The following is a 9,823-nucleotide window of genomic DNA, read 5'->3' as shown; positions in this document are numbered from 1 at the left end:
ATTTTCCCCAACTAAATTACAAACTTTGCAATACATTTAGCAAAACGCAACAGCGCCAGCAGGTACAAATAAATTTGACAAAATTCAAAGAAGATACAAATAAATACGATAACATCTTTTTCTTTTCTCCCTCCCCTTCTCCTAAATGAGAAAAATAAATCAAGGATACAGTTAAGAAGACGTCTACGTACACACAAGATACAGTCAGAATGCTACGACAGACAAAACTCTTTAGAATACGCTCAAGGAGGACAAATATCTAACGAAAATATAAACTTACGGGTCGGAATACGATTTCGGTCAAACTACACATCTTCGGGAAAAAAAATGCCATTATTTCGAGCTCAAATCAGGATCATCTTCATCTTCAGGATCTAAATCACTCGACTGCCTTATTTTCCTTCCATCTCTTGCACTTGTTCTTCCCCTCCTTGGTTTTCCCCTAAAGAAATATCTTGCATTATTGGTAAAGAAAGCAAACACAAATAAATAGAATCACCCTAACTCAAGCATGAGCTCTTCAAAATATCCTAGATCTTTGCATACTCGCTGGATTCGTTAAACTAGCTCAAACATGGAAGTATTGGTACTTTTGGGTTTCTGGTGATGCTAAGGTGCACTTACTGTCCATTTGTGGCTAAGCCCCCGCCCTTGGGCCGACCTTGACCCAAATCCGATCTTCCATCTACGAATGAAGAACAATAAGATTGTCAAAAATAAAAAATGCATCAGAAAGGCAGGCAAGGGACCTCTAAGTGTATTAACAAGATAAGATGCCCACCTTCCCGTCCAACTCCTTGTTCTTCAGCCTGAACATAACCAAAACAAAGCAACCAGATCAGCAAAATGTTAGATCTCGGTGAATCTTGCAACTACAAAATGAAACAGAGCCTCCCTTTTGAAGGGATCATTGAGATGGTGTAAACCAAAGTGAAGAAAAACAAAGACTGAAAAGAAAATTAGCAAAGCAGGACACAAAAATTAGATAGCATCTGAAGAAAAGACACGAAGGGTATCCTAAAGTGAACATATAAATATATAATATCAGATAAAACTGCAGAGAATTCTCTCTCCTTTCCGAAATTCTTCATATTACCAGGATTAAGGAATCAACCAAATACTTGACGCCTTTAATCCCGGTATTCATGCGAATCAACAGGTTTAACGAAAGTTTTGGCTACCGCTACCTCACTCAACAATCACTGTAATGATTATCGTTGTTCTGTTTCCTCTCTGTGCATGATACCATGACAGAAGGGGGTTTCCTATTAAAGCCACCAGACCCCAAGTTGCAGGGCGTGGTAGTCAGGTGCTAATACGACTAATATTGAGCTATTTCCAACGGATTACAAGTAGAGATCCTAATGCTACCACTTGAGGTAAATTGGGTTTGGTTAACATTTTCCATATGCCATAGTTATATGTGCTTTGGCTAAAAGCCCAAAGGAGTCAAGGATCTGGCTACCCATCATATGAGTACACATCACCAGATAATACCAACAACCACAGAAGTAGTACTTCCAACAATAGTGGTGGCAAATAGACGATCCACAGCTTATAAGAAAGTTATGCATACCACGGGCGAGGTTACTGAGGACAATGAGAAGATCCTATCTTCAGGCTGCAATTTTCTGGATTTCTTTAAGCTGCAGCACAATGTTAAACAGTAAATAACAACTAACGGTAGATATCAAAACTTTATAAGTTTCTACTGTATTGCAACGTCACAAGTCAGATTCTTTTGACCTTTTCTCTAACAACAGTTTCCATCAAGATTGAATATTTTTAACTCTACAGAGTCTTAAATCTTACTTTGTTGTGTTTCTTGACGCAGATAGTAACCCATCAAACCCTTTAAAAGCATTGCCGAAGTGGCTTGATTCTTGTAAGTAGCTTGTCTCTAACTCATAAACCTACAACAATCAACACGGGCTTTAAACTCAAGATAAAAACAGTCAAATTTGGCTCATAATCAACGTTGAATACGCAACTACCATATACATCCCATAAATCTTTGGCTGATAGAGCATCTCTAGTAGTTCAATAGCTAAAGGACTATTTGCTATATATTAGCACTGAGTTTCATAATGCTATATCTTAGCCATGTTGCTCCAAAGATGCAAATGTTATTTCTTATATATTTCTAAAAAAATGCCAAATCGAATTGCTAGATGTTGATTCGGCTAGCTATGTTAGCAATATCTAACACTGTGCCAAATTATAGCCTATGTAGCAAGGACACTTCGCCGAAGCTCACTTACAAGTGTCGAGACACTAGGTGGACACCAACACTTTCCAGACACGTGTCCAACACTCAAATCATAACGATTTTATATTTTTTCTCACTCTTTCATTTGGACACTCTGGAGACACTCTTGAGCACGCTAGGAGGCTTCTTTTCATGTCATTTAAAAGATGATGGTCAATTAAATATAAAGACATGTGAGTGATATAACATTTTCTGTTGCTACGCTTTTGTACCTTATGCACCGAAACATGGAAAACAGTTTATATGGTCTTATGATTTTTATTAGAGGATGGCTTTTCACTTTATTTATACAACAATAAACAAAAATATTTTCCTGAACGGGTCCCCAACATGTCGTGTCCTCCAATTTTCGGAGATTCGCGTGTCAAAGGGTAGGTATTGTGCTTGTCGATATTGGCACTACATAGATTATAGCTAGGGGTAAATATAGCATGCATTCTCCCTCACCATTTTCTTTAAAAAAAAAAACCCTTTATGCCTCCATATAGCTATAGCAAATTAAAAACCCATGTAGCAAGAAAACCATAGAGCAGAACCATTGGACTATAGCATGTCTGTCTATGTATACACATGCATAAATTTTATAGGTGAATATGTACTACCTCTGTTCCAAAAGATTGTTCGATCCGCAAAATAAAACTAAAAAATAATGCATTTTTGTCGAAAAAAATTCCATCTTTTTGCTGCTAGTTACTAAATTTCAATCAGTTCATTTAACCTATCAAAAAAAGTTTTGAATTTTTCTTGATAGAAATGTATTGTTTAGGTTCTCATATTGCAGACTGGAAAATCTTCTTGGGACGGAAGTCTTACATTTTAGTACCTGTTTTTCAATGGTATGAAGCTCCTCCTGAAGCTTCTGTCTCTTGCTCACGAGAGACGTAAGCCTGGTTGCAGGATTATTCGAAGCTTTTTTCCCTGAAATTGAAAAGAAAAGAAAAGAAGCTCGAATCATATATAATACGAATTGAAAGTTTCAACTTTCGGAATAGAAATTAGGGTTTCCAACGGTTACCGCCAGATTGCATGACGAAAACGGTAATTTAATCTGGCTCCAGTTGGAAGATCGAACCGAAATTCAAAAGAATTGTTTGGTATTTAAACGAAACCTAGGGCACTAGGGTTTTAACAAATCCAATCGCGTTCTCGGGAGGGCTCGAGGGATAGGATAGGATAGGATAAGGCGGGAATAGGATAACCTTGTCCTTGTGGCAATCTCGGATAAGTGAAAGTACACGTCTCTCCCGTTTTAGCCCCTGTTTGGCTAAGGGAAAATTTTTCATTGCAGGGTGGGTAACATGTGATGCTCGTTCGGCGTATATGAGCCTTCTATTGTATTTTTTGATGGCTCAAATTTTAAGAGAGAAAAATTAGAGAATAAGTGTTGGAATGAGAGGAGAGAGAGGGTTTCAATCTGAGCCGTCCAAAAATGTATTGGACTATCCAGATATGCTGAACGGGTACCACGCGGGAATGTAGGATATACCTACACGACACCGAAAAAATTCTCTTTGCTAAGGTTCTTCAAAAATAAATACTTATTTACAATTTTTAAATTTAAAAAAATGTATTTACTAAAATAATTTTTCAATTTTTTGCACCGTTCAAAAGATCTCATCGAGATCTATCAAATAAGATCCATATTGTGTCCATTATTTTTAAGCTTGAAAATAACAAATGAGTACTTATTTTTAAAGATCACTTTGTAGTAGTAGAGAAACAAAAAGTTTACCCCTACTGCTTTGTTTTTCTGCTCCCCCACCGCTCTCAATCTAACAGTTTAAAAGCATTTTGGATAGTCCATATTTTAAAAAACTCTTTAAAATTCGGACTATTGATTACGGAAACGAACGGTGAGATTGAGCGTTGTGGTAGGAGCAGTGAATTAGAACAATGGGGTAGACTTTATGAACTGAGTTTGATTATTTTTGGATTTCGTAAAATTTTTAAATCAAGCTCAAATAAGTTATTATTCGGTGTTTGTTCGACTTGCGACATTCAAAAATTCATAATATTTGAGATCAACTCAATTAAAGCTCTCCTGAGATTGATTTGCCTCGTAACCAAAGTTTGAACATAAACTTAAAGCTCGTTTTTTTTATCAAATCAACTTGAATAACCAAAATGTTCAGTTCTTTTATCAACCTTAATTAAACAGATATAGTTCATTTGGACTTCTTCACGTGTTTCAATTGGTTTCACTATTTTATTTACCTTTTCTTTATTTAACCTCGGCGAGGATATGCTAATCTTGGATCTCATTTTCATTTTAGAATTGAGAGATAGAGACCCGATTCTAGAATCAGTTCGAGATGATCTTTTTGTATTCTCATTTTGAGTTATACTTTTGCATAAAACATAAAAGACTACTCTACCCTTGACATTTCAAAATACTACTACTACTACCTTGTAATATTTGCAAATTCTAGTACAGTATGATAAAAAAAACACGCTAGTACTGCAAACACTCTTTTATAAAAGAGAAAATTCTAAAATTAGTCCAATGGACTGATAATAGTAAGTGTGTAAACGTATATTAAAGCATGTAAAAAATATACAAAAATTCGTATTTTTCTTGTCTTCTAGTGTGCTTATCGTCATTCCAGTGAGCTGATAGCAAAAACGTTATAAAAGAAATTTGTTTTACACATACCATCCAAATATTTTAATACGGAGTATGTTCCTAATCAATTCTGATCACCTTAACACCTAAACCATTCGCAATTTAAAATACAAAATCTCAAGAAAATACAATATAAACTCCCGTCCTTTTCAGAAAAGAATACACGTTTCTCTTTTTTTTAGTAATTGACTTAGGTTCCGTTCCAGAAATCTTCTTAAAAAATATGTAGCTTATTTTATATTTCAAAGTTAAAAATAATGTAAATAAAAAATAATTTTTAAATTTTTTTTGCACCGTATTATAGATCTTAAAGAGATCTATTAAACAAGATCCATATTGGTAGAAAAATTATTTACGTAAACACATTATTTTGGAGCTTAAAATTACCTTCTTAAAAAATAAATACTTACTTATTTTACATTTCGAAACGGGACCTTATTCACGGAGTAGCTGTGATTCCCTTATTCGAGGAGTCGAACGATTTCGATTATCCGTTATGGCATTGAATGGTCTGAAAAAGTTTCATTTAATTCTTGACTGTCCAAATTTGAAATAGACGCGCACGATTCACCTATGTAAACAACTATTCACAAAAGCTCTGTTAAAAATCTCTTCTCTCTTTTTTGCCTTGTAGTTTTGCCCCCACAACACGTATCATCTCTCTCTCTCTCTCTCTCTCTCTCCAAAGCAGAGAATAGTTTTCATTATCCACCAAAACAATTCCCTTTTCTTTTTCTTCGGTTCGGTGGCTGTCTTTGATTCTACTTTCCTCTCTCTCAAAGAATTCTCTCTCTCTCTCTCTCTCTCTCTCTCTCTCTCTCTCTCGTCTTCTGATCAGCATTAGCCATGTCTTTCAGAGGGGTAAGTCCTTTGCCCTCTCTTCTATTTATTCGTGTTTCATTATTTAGATCCGATTTCATTTAGTCCATGCGTGCTTTAGAATTTCTGTATCTGATGTTTAGACCCCATGCTCTTCGCTTTGATATGTTTTTTTGACTACTTAAACATGGATTTTTACTCTCTTTTTTCGCTGTTGTGAGAAGTGAATTTAGGCTAGATCTTCGTTACTGGTTGATGCTATTTTGAATTATAAAAAAGAGTCTGATTTCTTATAAGCCACACCACGAACAGCTAATTGTGTCTGAGATGTTACAAAATTCAATCTTCTTGAGAGGTTTTTAAGAGACATTATTTTGGTAAAAAGGTGAGTTGTTTGGACTAAAAAGAGTCGAGCTTGATTGTGTTTCTTGGATTTTCTTGAGAATTTTTTAGGGTAAAAAAACCCCTTAAATGTTTGCGTTGAAAAGTTAAGCTGAAATAGATATGCCAAAGACATTTGAAAAATGATTGCTCGCTGCCGCGTGGTGCTTCATTGCCTTTCTCCGACACATTTGTGTGGGCTCCACCACAAAGTGTGTGCTGGAGAAGGGCTCTAGAGCACCACTTGGAGCACTTAATAATCACTTCAAAGACATGGGCTTTTCGGTGCTATTTTAGCACACCGAAAACAATTAAATTAAATTAAACCCACCTAAAATAGACGGCCCTAAAACAGTCTCTTGGAAATAGCAGTTCTTATATGCAACTTTGAATGTAGAACAAGCTTTGGACAAGACGGGGACCATAAAAAGTTTTGTCCGTGGTGAAACAGTCTATTGGCATTTTGACAAATCCTGTCATTTCACACACCCAAGTGCTTGTTTTCTTGAGAATTCAATAGATGGAATTCTTGTTGGATTCAAAGGTAGTTGTTATTCGTAAATTGGAATGATACCGCTTCATTTTTTGTTTGAATTCTTTAGAGATTTCTCCTTTTTAAAGTTTCCTTTTTCTCATTTTGGTGCTTTGAGAGATTGGTTGGAGGATAAGAATTGTGCTCAAAGGCTTCCCTAGTTAGCCATAATCTTGAATTACTTTTGAGATTGGAAACATAGTATCAAAGGAAGCTTTAGATAGCATTTATCTTTACTTTTTGGCATTTCCTTTTTCAGGACCGCAGGATTTATATTCTTATTGGTTTTACACTATAAAAGAGAATGCTTCCGAATAGGGAAAGCTCACAGCATTGCGATGCTCCATTTTCATTGTCATTTTGTAGCTATTTGACACTTGTCCAGTTTGAACCTTTGCTTTTGTAACATGAAGGAGCTGTTGAAGTTGTGGATTTAGTTTGCATCAAATAAGTTTAACGAGTTATGGCTGATAAAAATACAAAATTTTGTATATATATGAATGCATGATCTTTATTGAATTATTTTGGCGTTTATTTGGTCAGACAAATGCATCATCTGGCATGGGCGTCGCTGATCACTGCAAGAGCACATATCTGGAACTGCAGAGGAAGAAGGTGCACCGTTATGTGATCTTTAAGATTGATGAGAAGAAAAAAGAGGTTGTGGTTGAGAAGACTGGAGGTCCAGCTGAGAGCTATGATGATTTTACTGCATCTTTACCTGAGAACGATTGCCGATACGCTGTGTATGACTACGACTTTGTGACGTCTGAAAACTGCCAGAAGAGCAAAATCTTTTTCTTTGCCTGGTCAGTTTTTGTTTCAGATGATTTAATCTCGTTGTTTTGTTGTTATCATATTACCCTCAAGCTAATTAGAAAAATATGTTATCCTCGAAGCTATCATGTGTAGTGGAGACTTGTGACTGTTTTTTTATTTCAAGTAGTTGAGACTTGAGACTCGCTTTTTTTTTTTCCAATTAAGTAGTTGAAATTCTATTTTCATTATACTTGTTTATTTATGACTGTTAAAGCATCCAACTCTAGACCAATCAGCAATGAGTGGAGAGGCTGTCCAAGCTCATATACTAGTTTTGGTGGTTATAATTGACCAATGTGGGACAAGCTCTAACATTCTACACATGTTAACCCGTGTGTGGAGAGCTAAACAAAGAATCCATAACATTGGGATCATTACTAATCAAGGTGCACTTATGGCACAAACAACGGGGCAACCAATTAAGAGAGTATTATCCATAAGCCTCCAAAAGTCTAGCTTTGATACCATTGTTAAAGCATCCAACTCAAAACGAATTGGCAATGGATGGAGAGGGAGCCCAGGCTCATAGCCTCATATGCTAGTTTTGGAGGTTGTAATTAACCAATGTGAGACAAGCTCTAACAATAACCAATCATGTATTTGCAAATCCATCATCAAGGATCATTTTACTTTTGAAAATTATTTGTTGAGCAGATATCTTCCTCCCCTATTGAAGTAGTTTATGCGAATTGTGTTCTTCAGCATGTTGTGGATTTAAGTACTGGGGCTTCCTCTTGTCATTCTTGCTGTCCAGAGTTAATGATTAAGCCATCAAATATCTTCAACCGACTTTTGCAGCATCATTTGTCGACGTGGTGTTCTTTTTCTTTCACATTCTTGGACTGTTGGACATGCTAACTTGTTTGATGCAGGGTATGCTCTTGGAAACTGTGCTGTTTATGTGGCTTATCAACTTTGTTATTGCCGTTTCTCGTGGTTTCGTTTGCCTATTGCATATCTCAAAGATAGTTTCTGTTTTTGCACATAGTTTTTTGGACATACTGGGGGGCCCCATGGGCCGACTGTTTGGTCCCGTCCCTTTAGAGAAGCCGGTTCCAAAATTAACTAGATTCATCGAATTCTTTTACTGCATCCCATGCCAACAACTCCCATTCAATCACCCCTACTAATAGCATGATGTAAACACATGTTTTTCAGGTCTCCTTCTGTGTCCCGGATTCGTGCCAAGATGTTGTATGCCACATCCAAGGAGCGATTCAGACGGGAGTTCGAAGGCATTCACTATGAGATTCAGGCCACTGACCCGACTGAAATGGATCTTGAAGTGCTGCAAGACCGTGCAAACTAGACCCTATTCAGTTGTATAGAGGGGTTTAGCGTTGCAAGAGAAACTTCTTTCTTTCGCAACTAACTCTTCATGCAAAAGTAATACATATGGCTTAAACAAATAAATGATTTGCCATCTGGGATTGCTGATTTTGGAGCCTCTTTCGGTGTTGGCTTAGTTTAACCCTAACGTTCTGGGTGCCCAGAGGTTCCTTATCATCATGATGCTTCCCAGATGGAAAATGGGCATGCTTATGGATACTTGTGTTTGAATGAAAACTAATCATATGTGCTACTATTACTTGGAAGAATGATGAGGCATTCTGTGATCCCTACCCTGGCCATCAGTTCACATACTTCGAAGTGTTGGTTTCGTTTGATTTTCTTGAAGTGCAGTTATGGTTTCTTATGATAAGGTGAATGTGCTAACAATTGAAAATCTGATTTTGGGTTTGTTTGTAGTTTGAACCATCTAATCTTAGGTTTCCGTGAGAGTTCTCCACAAAGTTGTTTAAGGCATGCCTAGGCGCGCGCCTAGACCCGAGGCCCCATGAGACTTAGGTTGTGCCTTACGGAGGGTGGTTGTGTGCCTTACGGAAGGTGGGGCGAGGCAACGTGAAAGAAACGCCGCGCCCTCTTTTAGCCTTAGCAAGTGGTGTGTCTCTTTCAAGTCGCTTTGAAAAGTAGAAGCCAAAGGTTAGCCTTAGCAAGTGGTATCTCTTTCAAGTCGATTTGAAAAGTAGAAAAATAAAGGTGCTTTGAAAAGTAGAACAAAAAGGTAAAACACGCTGGTAAAATTGTCAAAAATGTTACTAGAAGTTAGAACCCAGAATCAATCACGACTCTATAAAACTGTACCAGAACTATTGGTACATTTCGTCGGTTATACGCACAATCAAAAGGGTGTGGCGTGATGAGAAAGAACTTTCTGGCGGAAGTAACGGGTACTATACATGCACTTTCATTTAATGTACCAAAAAAGGTATCTGCAAGGAACCCACCGCACCTATGTCAGGACCGAAGTTAAGATCCCACTGCTTGTGGGTTATGTTAGGAGTATGTTTTAATCTCAGTGAGAGGCTGCAGGACTCGA

General features: G+C 37.0%; 2 protein-coding genes across 2 annotated transcripts; one reads left to right on the top strand and one right to left on the bottom strand.

Moving 5' to 3' along the window:
• Nucleotide 1: 1 nt before the first annotated feature.
• On the bottom strand, nucleotides 2-3,490 carry LOC131315512 (uncharacterized). Its single transcript, XM_058344613.1, has 7 exons — nucleotides 3,285-3,490; nucleotides 3,093-3,187; nucleotides 1,813-1,913; nucleotides 1,577-1,646; nucleotides 782-809; nucleotides 625-685; nucleotides 2-442 (listed from the first exon to the last, which is right to left on the bottom strand). Exons 1-7 carry the CDS (start codon nucleotides 3,295-3,297, stop codon nucleotides 334-336), a joined length of 477 nt encoding a protein of 158 aa, XP_058200596.1. The 5' UTR covers nucleotides 3,298-3,490; the 3' UTR covers nucleotides 2-333.
• Nucleotides 3,491-5,610: 2,120 nt separating this feature from the next.
• LOC131315511 (actin-depolymerizing factor) lies at nucleotides 5,611-9,065 on the top strand. Its single transcript, XM_058344612.1, has 4 exons — nucleotides 5,611-5,670; nucleotides 5,702-5,753; nucleotides 7,168-7,433; nucleotides 8,602-9,065. Exons 2-4 carry the CDS (start codon nucleotides 5,739-5,741, stop codon nucleotides 8,750-8,752), a joined length of 432 nt encoding a protein of 143 aa, XP_058200595.1. The 5' UTR covers nucleotides 5,611-5,670; nucleotides 5,702-5,738; the 3' UTR covers nucleotides 8,753-9,065.
• The last annotated feature ends 758 nt before the right edge of the window (nucleotides 9,066-9,823 follow it).

This window comes from Rhododendron vialii, chromosome 2a (assembly GCF_030253575.1).
Source record: "Rhododendron vialii isolate Sample 1 chromosome 2a, ASM3025357v1".
Taxonomy (NCBI): domain Eukaryota; kingdom Viridiplantae; phylum Streptophyta; class Magnoliopsida; order Ericales; family Ericaceae; genus Rhododendron; species Rhododendron vialii.
This window is presented reverse-complemented; position numbering and strand designations above follow the sequence as displayed.

Coding starts and splice junctions, on each gene's coding strand:
- LOC131315512 (XM_058344613.1), bottom strand. Junction 1,914..3,092: donor TTCATACCATTGAAAAACAG/GTACTAAAATGT, acceptor TGATTGTTGTAG/GTTTATGAGTTAGAGACAAG. Junction 810..1,576: donor CCTCAGTAACCTCGCCCGTG/GTATGCATAACT, acceptor GGTTATGTTCAG/GCTGAAGAACAAGGAGTTGG.
- LOC131315511 (XM_058344612.1), top strand. Junction 7,434..8,601: donor AAAATCTTTTTCTTTGCCTG/GTCAGTTTTTGT, acceptor CATGTTTTTCAG/GTCTCCTTCTGTGTCCCGGA.